The 23,553-nt window shown below is 37.5% G+C and overlaps 1 protein-coding gene and 2 long non-coding RNA genes across 7 annotated transcripts; all 3 read left to right on the top strand.

Annotated features, from left to right (window-relative positions):
- Positions 1-364: 364 nt before the first annotated feature.
- Positions 365-15,442, top strand: LOC146468348 (uncharacterized). 3 transcript variants are annotated; one of them, XR_014867533.1, is made up of 8 exons: positions 365-911; positions 3,073-3,123; positions 3,239-3,324; positions 4,136-4,178; positions 6,606-6,712; positions 12,099-12,226; positions 13,174-13,235; positions 14,717-14,782. It is a non-coding gene; the product is annotated as an uncharacterized LOC146468348 (long non-coding RNA). The 3 variants fall into 3 exon arrangements; XR_014867534.1 differs by lacking the exons at positions 13,174-13,235; positions 14,717-14,782 and adding an exon at positions 12,767-13,166; XR_014867535.1 differs by lacking the exons at positions 365-911; positions 3,073-3,123; positions 3,239-3,324; positions 4,136-4,178; positions 6,606-6,712 and adding exons at positions 8,056-8,354; positions 15,370-15,442.
- Positions 15,443-15,556: 114 nt separating this feature from the next.
- Positions 15,557-20,706, top strand: LOC146468347 (uncharacterized). Of its 3 annotated transcripts, XM_085124730.1 has the most exons (5): positions 15,557-15,770; positions 16,195-16,251; positions 16,492-16,610; positions 19,031-19,265; positions 20,000-20,706. In XM_085124730.1, the coding sequence occupies exons 3-5, from the start codon at positions 16,536-16,538 to the stop codon at positions 20,230-20,232; spliced, it is 543 nt and encodes a 180-aa protein (XP_084980856.1). In that variant the 5' UTR covers positions 15,557-15,770; positions 16,195-16,251; positions 16,492-16,535; the 3' UTR covers positions 20,233-20,706. The 3 variants fall into 3 exon arrangements, with proteins under 3 accessions (XP_084980856.1, XP_084980857.1, XP_084980855.1); XM_085124731.1 differs by lacking the exon at positions 15,557-15,770 and having other exon boundaries at positions 15,802-16,251; XM_085124729.1 differs by lacking the exons at positions 15,557-15,770; positions 16,195-16,251; positions 16,492-16,610 and having other exon boundaries at positions 18,548-19,265.
- Positions 20,705-23,064, top strand: LOC146468346 (uncharacterized). The gene is made up of 3 exons (XR_014867536.1): positions 20,705-20,843; positions 21,458-21,496; positions 22,147-23,064. It is a non-coding gene; the product is annotated as an uncharacterized LOC146468346 (long non-coding RNA).
- The last annotated feature ends 489 nt before the right edge of the window (positions 23,065-23,553 follow it).

The following is a 23,553-nucleotide window of genomic DNA, read 5'->3' as shown; positions in this document are numbered from 1 at the left end:
CGCGCACGGTTGACGAGCATTTAATTTTACGGAGATCGATCCCTAAGAGATTGCGTACGGTTTACAGAGTAAACAAGTCTCTCAGATTCGTTTTGGATAGTAGCCTTGCCTGAACTGAGGGTCTCTCTGTCTCTCTTAGATTTCTTCGTTCGATTGTTGAGTGTTGGTTGCAAGCTTTTTTTTTTTCTTTTTTCTTTTTGCGATTACATAGGTTGCAGTCTTAAATATTTACATGTGGAAACATAAAAGTCAATTTTCATTTAAATCGAGGTCGAGCGATTTTGTTTATTAGATGAGCGTGCGTCGTGGTTTGACTGTGGTACAAGAATGAAGGTTCCCTTTGCATTGTGGGTAATGGCGGATTATTTTGACGGGGAACACACAGTTCCGTGGTTTGATCAAAATTTTATAAGTCTAAAACCAACTCTTCATTTCTCCAATTCGAGCACGACATAGCTTGGCAAATGGGCCACAACTCACGGTAATACCGGCTAAACTAAAGATTACCGTGGACAGGAATATTGAAGAATTGCTGATAAACTTTCCGCCTGGATCGATCCACCAGCCATCGCCAAAGGTTTAGCGCTTAAAAGCTCTTTCAACGATGGAAGGATGGAAGACACGTTTCGTTTCTTTGAAAGGTGCCAGTGACTTGCGGATATCCGGACTTAATGATGCCCTTCAATCACCAGGCGGTTAAAAAAATCAGCAATAACTAAAGTCACATAAATACGACATCGAACCGCTACGGATCTTCATTAACATAACCAAACCTTCCCGCCAAAAACGACACAATGGTCCTGCCAAATTATTCTTTTCCAGATTCCCTCTTCCTTTCATCCCTGGAGGAAACTAGGCACCCACAAGGCTAACTAAGCCAAGTTTCACCGTTTCTTTACACTTCCAAATGAGTAAGTCACCATTCAAATCTTAACTCCACCTTTTACTTGAACTTCTGGACCCGGTTGTTCAAAGAGCGGATAACTCTATCCAGTGGATAAATCGCTATCCAGCAGATAAAATGGACTCTAACCAATACATTGTATCCACTGGTTTAGCGACTTATTCGCTGGATACAGTTATCCACTCTTTGTCAAATCAGATTGTGATAGGCAATTCATGATAGGCCAACTTAAGTTTACATTCAATATAACTAATATCAAACGTTTCTTTTACATGTCACAGGTCACAAATACAGCTCACTGTGATAATTGTATACAACCAAGCTAAACAGAGTTTCCTAGCCCAAACCCCATACCAAAAAGCTAATATTTTGAGATAATTTTTAGGGGATGCTTACACTCTTGCTTACATGCAAGTACAACATTGGCCTGGCCGGGGAATGTGACCTGAAAAATGTACCTGCCCAACAATAAATGCATCTGTTGTTCATTCCCAACATAAAACAACCAAGCATAGTTATGCCCAGAATTTGTATAGTGTGGCAATTCATTAATCCCTCACTACACTGCAGGCTGCTCTGTTGTACGAAATGGTCTTAAATTTTGCAGAGCCTGAGGATGAAATTCTAAAGTGCGAGCAAGCATTAGTTTCCCATACTATTATTTGCCAATCTGTACAAGGTGGTTCTAGAATCTGTGGAAATTGTAAAGTGGGCCCATTAAAATCACAGCTACTGAGCAAAACGTTCCTGTGGCACTGTTCATTGGATAGTATTGTTAAGTGATTCTAACTTAAGAGTTTAGAGGTTGTTGATAAAATCCTTAAGTGCAACCATTTAAATAACAGCTACTGTGCAGCACTTCCCTTTGTTGCTGTTTATTATGCTGCATCAAGTGGTTTTAATTGTTTGAGTCTGTGAATAAAAGTTCTAAAGTCTGACCATTTAAATGTTGTGTAATGCAACAAGAGGAATTAAGGACTACCATAGAATAACCTGCAATACATGACATGGAACAACATGATAAATTAGGATCTACAGTGATTGAAAATTCACATCCCATGTACAACAAAAGTTGTGCGAGGCTTGTAACTGCTTATATGTTATAACATAAACTAGGAAAGGGGGTTATACTCAATACACAAGTAGAAATAGAAAATCTGTTTAAAGCTCTTGTACTCCCTGATATCAATTATCCACTTCCAGTGTTTGGTGCTAGCATCACAGACTTAAATAGTATCCAGCGCTTACTCAGGCAGTGTTTTAAAAGGCATTTTATTTCAGAGCCAGTTGACATACAGTCAACTCTATCGTAAGCGACAACCTTAGCTTTGGGGCACAACAAAGTGGTTGCTTACAGTGGTCACTTATGGGAAAGATAAAAAAATAAACCTAATACTAGCTTGATTAATTTATTACATAAAAATATCACCTTAGAAGCTAAAATTAGGGAAATAGGAACTAATTAATTTTATTTTTGCATATTTTCTGATAAACATTTGTAGAACATTTTGGAACAGATCACTGTAACAATTCCTGTTTACCCATAAGTTCTAGTATTTATAGACATCTCCTCTGTTTATAAACTGTTGTTATCTGTCAGCAGTCCAGGGAAGTGTTGTTAATAATTGAACTTTTGTCCCTTCTGGGTAATGATTTAAAAACAATCATACATGATTATGTTGGGTGGCGGCTTAGCGGAAACAGAAAACAAAAGAATATGTGTAATTTATGGCCTAAAAAGTGGTCGCGGTCCCTTAAGAAATTTGAGTGGTGGAAGCTTACGAGAGAGCTCTTGAAACAGTATTTAACTGAGAAACAAAACAGTTGTTTATGAAGTGGTTGCTAACAGGAGGTGGCCGCTTACGAGAAGTGCTCACTATGAGAGAGTTGACTGTATTAGAAAAATGCCACCATTTAAGCTTTTTAATAAAATAAAATAAAAAACACATGCATCCACTATATTCCTTTTTAAATTGCCAGCAATAAAAGAATCATCTAATTATGGCTTTGATGTCAGTCAAGCCAAGTGCCTAAAGTAAATACTGAACATTATTAGAAGTTATTTTAATAGATTGGTTTCTTGATATAAATTAGTTCTTTTATGTAGATATTAGTTAACTGTTAGTTATTGTAAGGGAAAAATTATTGATGGATTTGTCTTCTTTCAGAGTACAAATGGTAAGCCTGAGTTACTAACATGGAAGAAATCCTCACCTGCGGTAAGTCCAGTAAGAAAGGAGAGTGAGGTGTCGAAAAATAATAGTGAAAAGTGATTCGGTGTTGATGAAGACATCACTTCTGTGTAGTGTGAGTTTTTCATGTGCTCCCTTGCAGCTGTCATGCTCTCAAGCAAACTTGAACTTGCTTCAGTGTTCTTGTAACAATGAACAGTTGTATGAAAAGGACTTATTGAAGTCAAGGTCAGTCTGTAAATCTACAAGTGATTGTCCTATCTGTTCAATTTTGAGAGTAATTAATAGTGAAGGTGGAAGTTTTGTACATATAAATAAATTATGATGACAGATTTATATGGATGGCGTGAAGAACCTGCATTAAATATACACAATTCAAGTTTTTTGTTTTTTAAAAATCTTCTGGACAAGGAAAAGACAACAATTGTGAGATACATGATACAAAAAAATTATTCTGTCAGTACAGGTGATGACATCTGCTGTACATTACTTGTATGCACTATTCTGTAATTGCACTATTCTGTAATTGTTCCAATCCCAATGAAGAGAACAAAATTGCTACAAAATTGCTGCTTTTACGTCCTTTTGGTAATCCTTGTTCCCTAATCATTGCTGATGGTAGCTAATAACATTCAAGAATTTTGATCTCGTCAGTCCTTAGTAACCATTGTTGCACTTTGCTCAGTTCAGGTGATCATACTAAGGACTAAAGAAAACTCATCCAATAATCAAATGGTCATAAATTAGCAGTTCGATAGCATTTATTCGTTAAGATATATTTCTGCCCATGACAGTTGTTTGGATCTAGATGTTAGTTACAAAGTGATAATGACAGAAATCTGTCAAAACGTGTCTCACAGAACAAAAACTGTGATTCTCTTTTAAGTAATAACATTGCTGTCATCCAACTCTTACTGTGCAGTTCCAAAAACAATATCCTTACTTTTCCCAAGGAAGGTTTTTTTTTGCTTTTGCACCCCCTCTCCAATTAAATTGTAGTTTATATCCATACTTGCTTCTAAAATTTTTCCTGTTTTAGACCACTGTCTGCCTAGAAAATTCAATGACCTTCCAAGAAGCGGGTAGGAATTTTTTTCTGAAACTGCATAATTATGTGTTCTACAACTAGTAGTGATTAGCCTTCGCATTTGCCCAAGACATTTAAAAGGTAAAAATTGTTACTTTACTATTCTGATCTCCAAACTGGTAGACAAAAGGAATCCAGGTTATTATAATAAAGTGCTGACAACCTAAGCCCAGAAATAATATGTCTTAATTTATGACCATTGTATGGTAAATACAAAAGTCAGTTGCTCATTAAATTGAGTAATAATCAATTAAATTTATATTACGGTGTTCATTGTCACATAAATTATCATCAAATGTGCATGTTTTAGAAACATTTAATACACAAGACATCCTATTTGCATTAATGTATAAATAAAATAATTACAGCACTCATACTTTGACTAAAACAGTTATGGCATAAAAAATATGCCTAAACATTTGTCAACAAGTTAAAGTCACTTTTTCAACACATACTTTACCATAAATAACAGAGTAAATTGTTAAAATACACCTCATTTGCTTATGACACTAAAACAAGCTCAATGATCCCACTTTTAATACAGAACTGCAGATAAAATTTTTTTGGCAAGATTGCAAAAAATTATTCAAAAGAGTTCAGAGCCACCTTAAATTTTCGAAAACTTACGGTGGAGAATTATTGTGATCTTTGCATCAGACTATACCGTGAGAAAATGCTAATACACTTTTTGTTATTGTATCTACCACAATGAACAACAACCTCTAAGAAATTACAAACAAGACACAATAAAATAATTTAAATTTGTTTACAAAGAAAAAGTTGTGAGGAGACCAAAAAGAAACTAGAATGCTTGTTTTATTTTATTTAATTTTTTTATTAGCTTTATGTAACACTAACAATGCAATACTTACCACTACTGACACTAATTGTGATAATGTACAGTACTGAAGTACTTATAGTATATGCAGAGTGGCAGTGTACAAAGCTGACTTAATGACGAGGAGATCAAGCAATAAATTTAGAATGCTAATTTGAAAACTCACTAAAAACATACAACAGAACAATATTGAAACATGTCACTGTGGTAGGTTGAACTACCAATTCAAAATAGAATCCTCCTTGCTGACATGAAAATCGGCGTTAGTACAATACAGAAGAGTACAAACAAATCACAACATCAAACACATAACTAATCCGAACATTGCAAGTGTTAATGCCCTGTCTTCATATCCAAGATCAGTTGAATAAATGTCTCCTTCAAGTTAAGGCCTCCTTTGTAGGGTCAATTTTGGTCTTAAATTGTGATTTCTAATCAATCGTATGATTTCAGACCAAATTGCACTCCACTCAGTTCAATTACCATTATTTATAGCAAATTCCAGCCAAATCTTGAAGTGAAATCATTCTCCAATCTGGCATGAAATATTGGATTTTTCCTGTTGAAGTGAAACTTTTTGCTTGCTTAACATTCTTAAATGAACAAAAAAATAAGCAGTGTAATAAAAGGACTGTTTATTCTCCAAACAAGCAATATTCTTGTGATTTTGCTGACAAAACTAATGGCTGGTTTGCTGTTTTACAAGATTTTTTTTTTGCAGTGACACACCATTTTTAACTCAATACCGCTAACTTCAGAGCAGTCTATTTGAACTCAGTTTTTTGGTCCATGTTCATTATTTCCCTTGGAGTTTTATTTTCTAATTTTGTCCCATTTTGCTCAATAAAAAAATTTATTCTTACCTAAAATAGTCAAACAAAATTAAGTCTCACAACACTGTTGGTTAGCATAAACTACTGACACGTTTTTCTTGCATGTATTTCTAATTATTTTAGCATTTATTTCTGACAATCTTGCCAGTAAACAAACAGAAATATTTCTTTAAACAATAGAATATAATGGTAAAACTACTAAGACATGCGAGTATTTTCACTGAAGGTCCTTGCAAAGAATGTTTGTTAAGAGGCTGTCTAACTAAGAATTGGCCACGTAATCTGGATCAAACTTTTGATTTCCTTCATAATTTCTCCACAAAACAAGGTTAATATGCAATAAAAGAAAACACAATTCTTTGGTTTTTATTCTGGATAATGGTCAAGATTTTGAGGCGAATGTCATTGATACCCGAAACCCTCAAATTTACAAGGGCCTTTCATAAAGCCAAAATTAGCTTTCTTTCGGATGCTTGCTGCCTAGCGTATATTTAGCGTAGGAACATAAGAATTACATCAGTGATAGCAACCTCTTAATATTCTTAAAACAAATGGCAAAATCAAACCAGAATATGTCAAATTACTAAAATAACAGTCACTTGAACAGGACATTGTCAATGCCATTTGCAAAAGCTGGGCTATTAGTGGCACAACAAAAACTCAACTTTCTCAAAATTCTGACTTACTTTAAGAACCTTCAAAAATCTAATAAATTATTTTTATATTTTCAATACAACTTGTGGATGAGCAGTCAAATGCACTGCACAGTCCTCTTGCATTTCAGTGAGATGTTCTGTGGGAAAGTGCCCAGAAGCCAAGTCACAGTGTGTTGAAAACGCCAGTGAGGATTGTCGTCTGGTATGTAATATGATTGCACCAGAAAGCGGAGCTGAATATTTATACAAAGCTGTTACCTCTCAGTATGGAGTGGAGCCTTCTTCGGATCTAGAGGCACTGATAACGGCCCACAGAAATGAAAATACCTTGGGTTTCAGGACACAGACCCTCAATATTTATACATTCAGGTATACCATTCCTATATTAAATAACTGAATGCGTAAATACTAAGGATCTATGTCCTGGAAGAGGGTCGCTTAATGAAACAAAGGCGTTTGAAATAATAATTTGAATAAAGTTAAAGTAGGGCGCTTGTTAGAGGGACAAAGCAGGGAGGGGGTATTTCCTGGAATAAGAGAGGTAAAGTAAATTAACCACTATGGTAAAAGTGTGTTCTCTGATAAAAGAATACAGTACATTTAGGCATTACCATCACCTCCCACACTCCAATCCACGTAAGTTCCATCGAGTGTCTTTGTAGTTGTTGGTACTTCCTTATATGGCGTTGAAGATAGTTAACTTGGCTTCCTACCTGGCATTCCTGGTAAACAATTTTTTCCTTCATAAATGACAATGCAGAAACAAATATTTCTACTTTAATAAGTAACATGAGACACCAGTATATTACATTCTTGTATATATGACCAACCTTTCAGCACACATATATAGTACCTATTGCAACTTTCACAAATAAGAGGCTGCTCTTCTGAAAAACTTTGCAGTCAGTCGCCTTCTCCAGGTTCTCCCTATGTTTTTTTCTGCATGTTGTACAGATTGCTTAACCAAGTTACACAAAAAAAAACAAGGTAAATAACTATGTGCGTATGTAACGTAAGGACTGTACTTTGTCGATCCAACTTCTACAGTGTTACACTTTCAAGTCTGAATAATTGTGTGCTTCAAAAGTAGTATATATGGTACTTACGGGAACCCACTTGGCTATTTCACCAACAAAGTGTAAATCTCCTTCGAAGTTTTGAACTTGATTACAATTCCTTCTTCAAGTTTTTAAACTTCCCTTTATGCTCAGCGTATTGACACGTTCTGGGGGCCTGCCAAGGCTGTTTCTGTGTTTTGGGCTCACAGTCATCTCTTTAACATTGCTTGCAACATTAGGTCGATCTCAGTCACATTTTCGCGTGACAAGTAACATCTGCGAAGGTGATAACTAATTTCATGCATACATTCGCGGAGAAAAATTGTTTCTTCTTCGCTTCTATTTGGCCCACAATGCCCGTATAAGATTACAGAAAAAGAAAATTTTCTCTTTGGACATGGCCATACTAGCATAATTGCTTTGCAAGCACTTTAAGATCCTTTAAGATCGATTGTCCATTGACTTACTCTTACGAAGATTGTTGATGCGGTCAGCGGCAGTACTTTGAAAACCGGTAGGTACATCATGTCCCCATACATGAGCAACCTACCTGAAAACGAACAAATATGGCGGCTGGTTCTTCAAACTTAATTGCTCGATTTTCTTTCTTCCTTTTGACGCTACTGGTGTATTCGTCAACCAGAAAAAATGTTGATACGATGACCTGCACTCGTTCATCGGAATTCCTCAGAGACATTGTGTATTTTGGGATAAAATGACAGTCACACAAGACTAGGGAATTCGAATCACACTGGTCACAACAGTCGACCGATGGCTTCCGATTCGGTGAGTCCTCACATTTCTTGTGTATATAAATGTTAAACAATACCCCGACAATAGTAATAAGTCACTATTTACCGAGGCATTGCCGCGTCTAATTCACCGCGGCTTTCGGATGCTTTCGTATTTGCCGCGGTCGCCGTTTTCGTCCCACCGCGGTGAATTCGCGGCAATCACGATCGGCAAAGACGAGGTTTTACCGCGTGCTAAGGGTTCAATAGTTTCGAGCGGTACTGTATATTGTCATTTCTATTGTGCGTGAACATTAAATGAGTACTCATGGGATTGATGAAGATCTCAGCTGTAGAACTGATTTCAGACAGGATAGAAAAAACGGAATAATAAGCAACCAAACTAGTTTTTCTTCACGGATTCGTGAAATATTCAAGTGCATTGTCATCATCTATCCCGATTTCTCACCCGGAAAAATCAATAATTTTCCGCCTCCTGCCATGAGAATGACAAACTTCCCACTTCCCGCCCATTCCTAACCTGGCATCTTGCATCCCGCCTTCAAATTTTCTTTCATCCCGCATCCCGGCAGCGAAAAAAGGCTTATCCCGCATCCCGCTAATCCAGTGTTAGGCCCTCGTCTAGTAATGCGCCGATCAAATCGAAACTTCAACACCCCCCCCCCCCCCCCCCTCCCGAGCATTTGACTATTTTCTGTGCCCGGGAGTGGGGAATTTGATGGGTAAGGCCTTCCTGGGGGAAGGGAATTTGACCTTGCCTGGGTGGGGTGGGGAAAATTGAACCAGAAGTGTCAGGTTTCAAATCGCTTTTTTTTGGGGGGGGGGGGGGGGGCGCCGAAGTCGCTAACAGCTATAAACGCGTGTCTGGACGAGAAAGAAGAGTTTAAAGTAAGAGATACAGCATTACAAAAAAAGCTTACAAAGAAAAAGGTTGTCAAAAGTGAGAGTGCTTAAATATTAATTATTTTTATAGATTGTATAAAAGCTTATAGTTTTGTATTTTCACGTTCAAGTGACGCCTGACACGAGGTCTTTCACAACAGAGATCCGTCAAAATTACCAGCAAGTTTAATTCCTGTGTTGTGTGGACTTCTGCATTCAAAAGTTTTTCTTATATAAACGATGTAGATTTTTTATACAATGAGCCAAGTGGCTGATTTATCCTGCAGTGAATAGTGAAAGAAATAAACACTGTTGAATGAAAAACCGCTTTGGCTTAAATTGCAGAATATCCTGCCACTCGAACAACATTCTACGTAGCCCGCTAACTAATTAATATGTATTTCTAGTCCTTTAAACGATGTAGTTTTTTATGCAAATTATGAGTCAAGCTGCGCCTTTCTACCGCATTTGTGTCTGCAGAGGTTTTTAGAAATAGCCATAAAACAGCAGTGAACAGTTAAAGAAAAAAAAACGTTGAATGAAATATCTCCGCTTTAGCTTAAACTGCAGAATACCCTGCCACTCGAACAGTCTACGTAGCCGACTAACTCTCATTTTAACAACCTTTGCCGTGTTTCGGAGTTAGAACAGCTGACACTTGCTGATTGACATTGTCCGACTTAATAAATTTAATTTCCAATCATTAGTTTCAATTAAAGTTGTGGTTTTTGTAGTAAGTCATGACAGGAGCCGACAACGATTGTTCTTTACGAAGGGCATTTGACGGACAAATCCGACGAAAAGGTAGGGCATTTGAACACCATTTTGGCCCGAGGGGGCGGGATTTGAACGATCCAATCTTCAAAAGTTCAAATGCCGGGGGTAAAATTGCCCGGGGGTGACGGGGGGAGTTGAAGTTTCGAGTTGATCAGCACATAAAGGACTTGATTGTTAACTAGGATAACTGTACAGGCCCGCAAATGATCACTCGACCAGAAATGATCCCCAAATTGGACCACAAATGATCCTCAGAAGGGAAATGATCCCTAAATTGGACTGCAAATCATCCCTGATGACCTTACCATAAATATAGAATGGAATGGACCTTAAATTTTGACAGTGGATTTAAACTTTATAGACTCCCTAATTTTTCTAAATAAGACCGATCATTATATTTAAGCCATCTGTATGCAAATTTCAAAGCTTTAAATATTATAATGTAGCAGCTCGTAGTGCAACAAAACAATTTACCTACAAACAGGAACATACATGTATTTAATTTACTTACATTTATACCATTTCAACGCCTAAAATGTGCACAAATTATACGAAACTCCTCGTTTTTCAAATAGCACTAACAATATGAAATACATTTTAACAGTAAAATTCAAAACTAGTTAACTGGAACAGACCAACTTACTCGAATCGAAAAGTCTCTTACGAGAATATTACAATTTTGCTCTGATGTAGTAAACTTTCCCTGAAGTAACCCAGCCACTCCCATCCCGAATGCATTCAGTGTAGAGAATTCGTGAATCATAGTGGGCAAGTTGGCAAAAAAGGATCATTTAAATTTTTAAATGAGAGAATGGAGTTCATGTCTAATGTTATCATACTCTTGGCAATACATCAAGAAATGCAGTTTGTTCTCTATGGAATTTATTTTGCAGATTAAGCATGTTCTGTCTTCTACTGAGATTGATGCCCCTTTATTTTCAAATTTCTCAGTTTGTAAATACAATGAATGAACCACTAGTTGCAATTTCGTAATACTTATTCTGTGCGCTGGGTTTCTAATGGTCTTGAGATCGTCTTCTAGCTGGAAATCATTTTTAACTTCTTTGTGTGTAAATTTTTTTCTAGAGTCTACCATCCAAGTTCTGCACTGTGGGCTATTGTTCTCTGTGTACCATGGTGTCCTTGTTGTTTGTTTGCAGGACTTAATATGCACTTGTTTAACAGTGTTTTCATCAAAATGTTGAGTCTTATTATATAATTTATAATAATAAAACATTTCCCCAAATTTCCCATCCATATAGTAGTATAGATTTTACAAGATCGAGCATCAAAAAGTTTGTTCTTAATAATTGGTCGTATCAGAATTAGAGAACGACAATTTTATATTTGATAGAACTTTGTAAGCTTTTTTACAGAGAATGTCTTGTGCATAGGTGTATTAAACCAGATGAAGTCATTTTCTATCCCCTAAATATGTTTGTTCATCAATGATGTGTAATGGCTCGTTTCCATATTTGAAACTTTCCTTATTTTTGTTTTGGCCGTTTCCACTAAATATGATGATATTTGATTTTTTTGGTATTGACTTTGAGGTTCCATTCCTCTGCATGTTTTTTAATAACATTAATTGATTGCTGCAATCCCTGTGGAGAGGGGCTTATTACTAACAAATCATCTGCATGCATTAGGCAATTTAGAGACTGGTTTCCCAGCATTACTCCTGGGCAGTGGTTTGTCCTAAAGTATTGGGGTAAATCATTCATAAATAATGAAAATATACACACAGGCATGACAAACAAACTACACATACTTATTGTTGAAATAAAAAAGATTAGAAGAATTTGACTGGCTAAAAGGTTAAATTTGCTTCGATAGTAAATACTGTTTAACTTTTCTTGGGAAAGTAGAAAGTCTGAGATCTTTGGTATCTTGTGGTAGTTTTTTCCTGTGGTCAACTACTTGAGCTGAGAACATTGTTTTTCCAACATTAGTCTTGAAACATGCTTTATAGAAGTTATCTTTTGAAGCATATCTAGTATTATACAATGTATGTGTGAACTTCACTTGCGTAACAAAAGTGGTACCTGCTGTTGCAGGGTAAGCATATTGGAAAAACATTGATCCTTCATGCATTTTTATGTTATTTTGTTTCTTTCAGGATACATTTGAATCTGAGAAGGTTCAAGAAGATGGTGCAAAACCTCTAAACACAGCAAAACAAGGAAACAGTTTGCAGGAAAAGAGCTGAAGCAAAAGCAAAAGTGGATAAAAAGAATGAACCAAACAGTAAGTCCTTAACGCTTTCCTTCCTCAATTTTTTTACCCTTTTTTTCCAAACTCATAAATAGAAATTCAGTGTCCTCTAATGATATACCATTTGAAAAGTCTTGTTGAGCACAGTTGAAAAATTATTCAGATTAAATTCTGGAAAGGAAATCTGGCTAAGACTTAAACAGGCTTGAAATGCCAAAAATAAAATAGTTCAGAAAATACCACATTTTCACACATACTTGCACCCCCTAAAATATAGCTTATTATTTTGCACCTTTCATTTAATAGGATTACATGAACTGTCTTGAACAAATGTATGAAACAAAACAAAAAATGTCAAACATTTAGGGGTGGTCAACTATTGTAGATCAAGCATGTTGGTGAGTGAAACAAACTGATCTTTTCTAACAATTTTTGTGGAACAAATTGGTTGAAACAGACAAACTTAAGCAATCAATTGCTATATATGGAAGTGAAAGGGTTAAACTAATGAATCAAACACCAAAACATGCTGGAAAATATAATATCTTGCTTTGCAAACCCTTTTTTTTATAGGAGGATATTTTACAAAATTTCCCACCGAGAAGCTACACTGTATCTTGAAAAAAAAAATGTATAAGCTGCCTTTTTGCCTCTGAAGTACTACCCTAAAAAGCCTGAGATAATTAAATGTGTACTCATTAACATAAATAGGCCTTCGTTTTGCACACTTTTGCTATCCAAAGGAATAAAGTTTGGCTGTATTCTCTTCTACTGTGTACACCTTGTTTAATGACTTATGGTACATTATGGTATATTGTGAATGGTTTAGAGAAGAAGGGATTATTTCGACAATGAAAGATGTACTGAAAGAACATCAAAAAAGTGGTGTCTCAGCTTCTGCGCTTACTAACAGTACAGTCATTTATTTTGAAGTAAGGATGTCTAAGACGAACGGGACTCATTTGTTTTTTCTTTGGCAGTTGGTTTGGACATGAGTACTACCTGTTCACCTTACTACACTGGAGGCCAGTCATACCTCATCGTGAGTATATTTAGTATGTTCATTTTATAGATACTCTGACGCTCACTGCACAAGACGAATACTGGCATTGTTTGGAGATTATAGAAAACTGGACGCCTTCGTATAGTGTTGACAAATATTTCAAATTTATCGGCAACCTTCGTTCCGGTATTTAACCCTTTCCCACCCAAGAGTGCCATATGGCACAAGACACAATTATGAGCTCAGTATTTGGTCAATTTGTGTGAAATTTGCACCACCAAAAGATCTTTGAAAGATCTATAAATTGAAGGCATAAAATCATGCCCCCCTCCTATATGAGACTTGATTTACCACCCCTCAAACTTTTGGATTTTTTTTCCTTTGTACGTTAATGTCCAGTTGATATCTTACAACAAGCAATGCACTGAGAGCTGTACATTAAGCTATAGTTTGGGGAGCTACCCAGTATGTACAACAAATAGGAAATTTTTCAATGTTTTTCTTCTTTCGTTTTGGACTTTTCTCACTCTAATATGTGGCCTCCTCCATCTCTGTTGGTGTGATTTATAGCACACCCTAGAAAATACCTTTTAAATGGTATATCACATGTGGTCTCCCAGTTCATAGTTAGTGATTTAGAAAAATTCGACATTTGTAAAATGTGTAAAATATGTAAATGAGGGGACTGATGACGTCATATTCTCAACTCAATATAACATCAGTATATAAATAGAGCTATCTCAGTCAATTTACAACACAGACCATTGAAACCATGCAGGCTAATAGTTCTAAAGGCAATACACCTACAGCTCTAATAAATTCGGTTCCCATGGCAACTCACTTTTTTCCAGTCCCCTCCAACCTGATTTCAATATTTTAGTGATTTTCAGCTTGAAAACATTTAACAAGGCCACAAACTCGACCTAACATATTTATACGCTGGCTGGATCATGCAGATGAGGCACCATTGGCAAATATCAAAATAGAATGCCAAAGGTGGCCAGTAAAGCCTTAAGTATCAGGGAGGACCCAGTATGTTGCCATGGTAACAAAACTGATAAGCTTATATTGTGGAAAGCACCTAGAACAATGTCACTGCAAAGAATCAAGCAAATTTCTGATACAAATTAGCTGAGATATCTTTTTTCATAATATTTGATCAAAATTCGATTGAGTTTATGACGTCATCAGTTGGCTAATTTGCATATTTTAAAAACTTGAATATCTCTGGAACAAAAAGAGATATTTGAAAATAGTAAACAGGGTTCTTCTTCTCGTACAGACTACTTGTTTATGTTTTGAAATGGCGTAAATTAGAAAGACGCGAATTTCGTCATAGTAGCTCTTTAAGGCCTTTTCTGTACTGTGTAGCATGTATAAACGCCTGTTTTCACAAATGTAGAATCTGCTTAGCTCACTTTGCTATGTAATTTTCTTTGTTGTTGTTATTGTTTTGGTTTCTTTCCTACACATTTATATCTCAGACTTGGTTTATTTATTTATTTTTTTTTTTTTTTAAGATAAAGAGAGAACCACGATTAAGTACTCTACAAACTTGAGAAGAGTTGTGTCCAGTTCAAATACAGGTACATCTACTACAGATCCAGATAAGGATTTCTCCAAAAGAAGTTGAATGATTAAGCTTGCAAATGCTTTAACTATGAAGCAAATTTAGGCCTCAAAATGTTGCACGACTCCACACAGTAGGTTCAGCAACCCAACACCGTCTACTGACTATTATGTCCTCATAGTCATTAACACTACATTTTCGGCTCGCATGAAAGATCTGCAGTCATGATTGTTCAACATATTCCTATTATCCCAATTGTTTATTTTTTTAATGTTGTTATCCATACACCTTGCACAGTATTATTCCTATTAACACCATAAAGATATGTCTTAACTTAGAGCTGGTAAAATCCAATTGAGGAGGAATGTCCTTTTTACCGATCGTTGCCTCGTTGCCCTGCAATACCCTTGTCAATTCCGGACAATGCCATGGCGTGGTTCTTATTCCATCCATCCATCAATCAATCAATCAATCAATCAATCAATCATCCTTTGTTTGTACATGATTGGTAGTAGTAAAGTAGTATAGTAGTATAATAATATATAAATCTTGCTGTGACTGTGTCAGAGCTTATTAACTGTCGTTGCTGTTTATACACACTAGAAAAAACAGGCTACAAGGAAATCCGATGTGCCAAGAGTTCCTTGTAGTCACCGCTGTTTCAGTGAAGAAATATATCCTTTGAAGACAACAGAATTGTACAAATGAACACAAAGAAACAGCAGATAAAAAAGGAACATGCCTGGATACAAAGTAACTAGCCTGCTTGGTGCCATAGTGGTATACAATTTTATGTCCTTAAATACTTCTGAGATGAATTGAAGGTCAAACCATTCTAGCAAAAATTGACAAAGGTTTTCAATTGTAAATGGTTTGTGTAATGAACATAATTGAATTCCAATCCTTATTTCGTCATGAATTCAACTTCCTTAATATAACGCAAATGTGGCCATGACTGCTGCAAGCAAGGTGTTATTTCAAAGGCCAAGAGGAAGAAACCAGTGGTAAGATCAGGACCATTTTTTTTTTCTACTGTATATTTGATTACGTTTGAATTAGTTGAACTTTGGCATCTCAATACTTGATATTAAACTTAATGCCAGTAGGCAGTAGAGCGACTTTCGATTGAATGTCGGAAGGAATTTGCGTTTGCTTTAGTTTTACTTTACTGCGTTCTGTGATTGGTTGGCAAAGTTCTGGCCACTTTCTCAACCGGTGCGGACAAAGCCCAAACCAATCGTGCCTTTCTTGCGAGCGTTTACCGAGGCTTGGCGCCGGTTACGCGATTTGCTTCGAATTATGAATTATGTCAGTTCGGCTTGACCTGAGCAATTACTATGGTTCCAGTTTTACGCCACTGTATTGGAAACGACTCTATTATAATGAACACTGTTACCTTTGATTAACTTACCATCGATTTCCCCTTAGATTGAACAGACTAAAGAAGCAACGCGTTTACGCCTTTACAGTCTACGCCAAGTAAAGGTAACTGATAACCACTTTAACGGCTAACGGCTAACCACTTTATTTTCACGGAACTTCTACCTTCCCAGATGTCTCAATAATAGGTCCAAGTAACACCCCATTATCTTCTTTTAATCTGTGCTTCCTCCTACCATTACGTCAATACTGAAGCTTCGCTCTGCTAAACGATTTGAGGGATAAAATGCCAGTAAGAGGACACGGCGTTAATGTTTAAGTATTTTTGCCCTCGATGTCTTACAGATCCAACAGCCAGAAAGAATGCAGAAGCAGAAGATCAGAATCATATGGATTCCTTTCTAAGGAACCTTCACCATAGGACTCAAGCGATACCTGGAACGCCTGCTGCTAAACGCTTGAAGGTACTCCTCTCTTAGAGATAGATAGATAGTTTATTTAACCACTTCACAGCCTCACGGCTGAATTATGTAGATTTTACAATTGAAATATAATAATAAAACAATTATATAATAATCAATAGATAAAAAGATTGAAATTTATAAATATTTGAAAATACATCAAAAATATTAAAATTTACAAAAATTTAAATGTTCTAAAAGATTTGTTTGTATTTAGTTAGACTGTCGCAGCCGTAGCGTATATGAAGGACTTCCTTGCCCGATTAGTTTTCAAATTGGGCACATGAAAAATGCGCTGTTTTCTTAAGTTGTAACTGTTGCAGCTGCAAGTTGGAGGCAACAGGTTTCTAATCTTATGATTTGGGTCCGAAAGGATGCTGTTAAAAAGGGTGATATAAAGCTGATCATGGTGGTCGCCCAAAGGTAAGATCCCCAAAACGTCCATCCCAGTGTTGTAATTGGCCCCTGGTACTATGATTGATATAGCCCGTTTCTGTAAACGCACTAGTTCATTTTTAAGATACTGGGGAAGGGCATGGTAGAAGGCCGGTATAGCGTAATCAGTTATTGACCTGATACATGCAGTATAGAAAAGCACAAGGTCATAAGGCGGAACCCTAACCAGAAAATACAGACGCTTGCTTAGCCTTTTTTATCACCTCATCTATATGGAGGTTCCATGAGAGGGAACTACTTATTGTTACACCTAGCAACTTGACGCTGTCCACCACCTCCAGCTCCTTTCCACCGACAATCACTGGGTCAAAATCAGTTAGTTCCTTGGCGAAGGAGATTCTCAGTTCTTTGCATTTATCAGCGTTAAGGTGGGCTCTGTTATCATGAGACCACTGGCTGACCCGGTCAGCTATACACTGGGCATTGCTGGCACCACCCTTCAGAACGAACTCTGACGCAGTGGTGTGGTCTACAAATTTCCAAAGGTGTGGTGAACTAATATCTAAATCATTAATCATTAAAACGAACAGCCAGGGGCCTAACTTGGTTCCCTGTGGTACTCCGGATGGGACAGAACCCCACTCAGAAAAACAACCCTCCTTTAGTTTGATTCTCTGGGACCGATCAGATAGAAAATCTGAAACCCAGTTGACAACAGTACGCGGGATATCTAATTGGGATAATTTTGTGGTGACAATACTATGATCAATAAGGTCAAAAGCCTTACGATAGTCAAATAACAAGGTCCTAACGGTTGAGCCGTTCCCGTCTGTTCCAAGCGACCAATGATGGAGCATACTAATCAGTGCCATAGTGGTGAAGGAGTTGGGTATCGCTCCATACTGGCTGTGATCAAGCACCTTCAAGACTGCAGGCTTGGCGTAATCGTCCACGATGAAGCCCTCTGCCATTTCAGAGACAGCCGGAGTTAGTGAGATTGGGCGCAAGTCCTTCTCTAAAAGCTTCACTCGTTTCTTCTTTGGCAGGGGAGTGACATCAGCTGTTTTCCACATAGATGGTAAACGTTGTTCGTAAAAGGAGGCATTGAGGATTTCCATAACAGGGAAAGCCACGAAGTCAGAATATTTCTTCAGGAGCCAGTTCGGTGTTTGGTCAGGTCCAGACGCTTTGCTAGGGCAGAGCTTGGCCAGTACTTTTGCTACTCGACTCTCCGTTCTATGTGGGATGTCAGGAGATTCCTGTAAGGGAAGGCGGGGAAGGGAGGATGGTAATCTGTAATCTTCAAATGGCTCCAGGAAAGCTTTATTGATGGTGTTGGCTTGCTCTAGTTGGGGGAGATCACAGAACCCTTCAACTTTTATCTGATTAACTAAGTCTCCGTTTTTTGATTCCATCCCACTTTTCTTTCTCTATTTACCAAGTTCCTGTAATATTTGAATTGAATAGATGCGGAACCATAGGTGTTGAAGGCCTTTTGCCTTTTCTTACTATGCAGGTTGGGAAAATAAAAGGTTGAAGAAACGGGAGGAAAGGAGGGGTGTAGTTAGGCAATATTACATATTTTTTTGAAATCTTGTACAACTCAATTCCAGGCATTCGATTGGCTTAGTGGCCATACCCTATAGATAGCGACCATTAAATTGTCTTCTGGTTGTTCTTGTAAAGCAAAATTAGCAAGATCGAGCAATATTTCTTCGTTGTTTTAATAAAACAATTAATCCACTCACGCTTGTTGGATATGAAATGATTATAGCCAACTCGGCCCTACGCGCCTCGTTGGCTATCTATCATCACATATCCAACTCTCGCTCGTGGAATAATTGTTAAATATGGTACTAAAGCAAAATCGAATAGAGACAGAAGCTGCCGAAGAATCTCGGGGGAGGAGGGAAGGAAATGACAATTCCAACCACAACCAAATAAATTTTGTTGCTGTTTTTTTGTTTGTTTGTTTGTTTGTTTTCAATATATATACTGTAATCACTGAAGCACATTTTTCTTTTAAGATGTTAACCCCGGAAGCTCGGAATACCGATTTTGTGGATCTAACTCTAGATGAAAGATTTCGTTATACCCGAAAGACTCCTTACAACCATCAGGCCGATGGATGTCAAGTGAAGAAAGAGATTGATGAGTCTGTGACAAAAAGCAATCCTGGAGGAAGCTGGGAAGAAATTTACGGGCACAAAAGACGAGTGGAAGAACAACACGAACTGGCAGAAGATTTAACGAACGATGATGGTACATCTGTGGTATTTTCGTACATTTTAACCATTACCTAAGGCTTTAAGTAGGATACAAACTGCAACAGCTTGGCACTGATAAAAACGCTGGTGGCATCCACTTACTTTCATAAAATAGGGATTCACGAATGTGATTACAAGTGGTGCTCATGTTTGTTTTGTTTGTTATTTAACTGTACTTTTAGTCATTGTGCCTAAGAGTGACCGACATTTATTTTCTCCTTAAAGTAACACCGTTCAATCAGACATAAAGGTAGTGAGAAAAAAGATAATGATCAACAAGTGAAAAAGGTCTTAATTTTTAAACAAATTCTCCTCATCGGTACCATAGGAAATGTATGGAGAACAGTGTGAAATGTTGCAAGCTGATAGTAGAGTTTAAAGGGTTAAGACAATTAAAAGTATATAACCGTCTCGCCACTGAAATGAACATCCCCAGAAAAAAAGAAAACTTTATTTGAAACGCACGTAGTCATTATTATTAACAAAAACCATAATTCCTAATATCTTCGTTGTCCAGAATCATCATCACCATCATCATCATTATCATCGGCATGATGTTCATCATCATTATCATCATCATCATCATCATCATCATCATCCCACTCACTTCCGTCAATGCAGGCTGTGCCATATTGTAAGCAGGTTTATCCTAATCGTCGATTAGTTATGACGACATAATCCATTGCTTGTTCAAAACAATCAGTTCTACGCTTTGTTTTATTTCATTAGATTGCTTTGATGATGAGCTGCCTTGCTTTAGTGTTGATGAGTTGTGGAATGATGACGACCTAGCCTTGACCCTGAGCGATGATGCCTCTTTTACCGGCCATATTAGAGCTACTCACAGCAAAAGGAGCAGGATCTGTGCCAGTCAAACTACTTCAAAACTACTGCCCCGGAGAAATGTCAGAGAGACTCCTTTAAGGTCAAACGGGCTCTTTCCAGAAGGTCGCAATTTATAATAGGATCTCAGGTGAAAAAAGCACAGGCAACCTCCTCCCCTAGCGTTGATGATGACTTTGAACAACCAAATGACTATACGGAGAACCCTCGAAAAATGTCACTTCTTTTGTCGTCCCAACTAGCCACCTCAGGAGTAAAAGATCTTGGTGTAGCAAACCACTCTGGGAACCCTAGGCGAATTTCCCGTGTTTTGCCACAACCACCAAACTTCCCTGGTTCCGATGATTTTGAGCCAACAATCCGCGCAGGTTGTGCAAGGCGTGCAAGCAAAGAACAATGGATAGGTCCCACAGGGGATAGAGCAAACCGACGTGATACTGGAACAGGTCATCAATATGACAAATGGTGTTCAGTTACAAAGGAGTTTCTATTGGATGAATTTGAGAGCGAAAACTGGGGCATTTTCCCGGATAATGCAAAAATATTTCAGAGATTAATTCCAGTACCAGCCAGAAAGAGCAAGTTCCCACGGACGTAAGAGGTGGATAAGGTCTACCAGCTTGGATCTATTGGCGATGCAAGACAGAAAAGATGAAAATAGAATTTGCTTGAAAGAAAACAGCGTTCCTGTAGTTGATGTTGATGTCAGTACAGATGGATCGCCACAGAGGTAATTTGGTCGATGTAAAGCTTAACTACATTCCATGCAGCCCCTCTTGTTTTAAAGGGTTTATAGTTGAGCAGGATGGTATAGATTGGCCAGCGGTGAGAGCACTCTCCTCGCAGCCAAGTGGCCTGTAATCGATTGTTGGACTCGCTGTCTTAGGTTGCGTTCGATTGACCGCATTTCGGAATGGGGGTGATCGAAATTTCTAGTAGTCATTGTATGTATTCCTATTCCGGAATAGGGTCAATCGAACGCACCCTCATTAGTTGATATATAGATTTGGTTTGTTTTTTCCCTTCGTCCTTTTTTCGAGAGGTTTTCTACCGATTTTTCTGCTCCCTGAAAAAATACTTATTCCAATTAAACATGGATAGAATCCCCAGTTTTCACTCCGTGTAAGATTCCGTTGACACTTACGTTAAGTGCGTCAAAGTCAGTGAGAGAAGATGAAGTCAACGCGCATGCAACAATCGCCTGCTCTTCTCGCTAAAATATCCCTAAAAAATAAAAGGAACTCCTTGTAGTCTATATACTCTTAATTTGCCAGTAATAACCTAGTAGTGCTTTATCCTATTAAAAATGACTATTCATTTGAGTTCTTATTTTCTTCGTGACAGTGATTTTCCTTCTTCTTTCTTCTGTTCCAAATCGTTCAAGTGAGTGAAAAGTCAACATCAGAAGCAACACCTCCAGCCCTAGAGCAGTTTTTAAAGTAATATATCGACACGAAGAAAAGTGTTTCACCCCATTTGCAAACACTGAGAAGTTGGCCCAAAAAACGAGGCCGAGCCAAGCAGCACCGTATTAAGCGGTCACCCTCTATTAAGCGGTCAGTTGTCAAAGTCCCGAAAATTACTTCCCTTAATTACTGTAATCCTGACCTGTATTAAACGGTCACCTCTATTAAGCGGTCGCGGTCACCCTATACTAAGTCCCAGTGAGCTGTTTCTTTTGTCTTGACCTGTTTTAAACGGTCACTTTGTAAAAGGTAACCACTTAAATATGGTAACAAGTGGCGTGCCAGGCAATTGAGTTTCTAATTAGCTGCACAATCGTGGCGTTAATGTTTTACTGGTCCGTTTCAATACCATGCTCTCCTTTGTCATACCATTTTATCGCCGAACTTTCTTAACCAAGTAAGTGATGTATTCTGGGCAACCTGTACTAAGCGGTCAAACTGTATTAAGCGGTCACTTAGCCATTCCCCGAGGGTGACCGCTTAATACAGGTTCGACTGTAGTGTCAAAAGTGTGAAACTTCCAATGCCTTTTTATCGGTGCTGCTTATTCTTTTATTTTTGTAACAGTGAGCAAGAACATGAGGATCAAGACGCCTTTGCTGGGATTTTCAATGGATTGTTATAAGACAGAAAAAGGAGCGAATCCAAAATTAACAAATAATCTGAAATTTCTTCTCTTTGCCCTAGTTTACTTTTATTTCTGTCGCGTTCCTTCTATGTACGAACTGAAATGACAATCGGAGCGATTTCAGAGCAAGATTGCAACTTGCCGTTCAAATATATCTGTTAACTTTTGGGCCAATAGTGAGATTTAAAATTAAGTTTACGGAAAATGGCAGAAAGACCACGTGACCATGTTTGGCTTATGTTTACTGCTCACTGTTTTCTCAGCAAATTGAGTAGTTTTGAGTTAATATCAAAGGTCCGAATTGTTTCCACTTTTCTTATCTGAGTACTGATTTTTTTCAAGAAAACAAAGACGCGAATCTAACGCTTGCCGTGAAGGCGATGTAAGACAACGCTTAATTTTACTGTAGACTGAGGAAATGAATTATTTTAGCAAGACTTGCTTCGTTCAAAATCTAGTCCACAGTTATTCCCAGGCCGATAAAAAGGAAACTGACTAGCGATCTCGTGTCTTTATGCCCCACCACTGGTGAAAGGATGGTGATTGAGTCAGTGATCTCACCGACTCACCCTTTCCCTTGAGTAAGGCAAAACAGTTAAGAAGGAATACCTTGTACTAGGTCGGGGCAACACTCCTCTGTAGGTTGAAAACGGCTCTCTTAATAACTTTCAATAATTTATTTTATTTTGTAATAATCAATAAATAAATTTGTTATCTTAAATAAATAAATAAATAAATAAATAACTTTAATAGTAACATCCTCGTGAGGTTTTTCAGGAACTATTTACAAACTATTTCCAATTTATAAAAGCAAAAATGACAATAAAAACTCGAAATCACAATTTATGCTGGTATTTTACTAAAATTTAACGCTTATGAAGGAAATGTCTGCCTCAATAGTGTGTCTTTCAGGGTGCGTTTGAAAGATGCCAATGAGGCACTTTGCCTAAGTTCATTATGCAAGTTATTCCATATCTTGGGTTCAGGCTCTTGTAAGTTCTACGTAACAAATTATAGAATAAGAATTCATCGTATGTGCATGCCCACTCACAAAATGAATATTTCACACTTAACATACAAAATTACAAATACACGACCAGCGCTTTTCTTTCACTCGGAAAGGCCGTTAAATGCACATGGAACTCTTCATTCATTTATGTCCAATAAAATTAACCTCTTCCGGAAATTTGGAATATCCCCCCAATTTTTTGGCGACATCGCCATGGAAAAGATTTCGAATTTCGAGTTCTACTGTACCGCAATCATTTCTTGTTTCCCTGACATTTCTCCAGATTCGCGAGGAAATTTCCTGTCAAACAGGCCCTTGATCTTGGACAGCTAAGAGT

This window comes from Pavona decussata, unplaced genomic scaffold (assembly GCF_977016875.1).
Source record: "Pavona decussata unplaced genomic scaffold, jaPavDecu1.1 SCAFFOLD_133, whole genome shotgun sequence".
Lineage (NCBI taxonomy): Eukaryota > Metazoa > Cnidaria > Anthozoa > Scleractinia > Agariciidae > Pavona > Pavona decussata.
The sequence above is the reverse complement of the archived record's forward strand: the minus strand, read 5'-3'. Positions and strand labels throughout refer to the sequence as shown.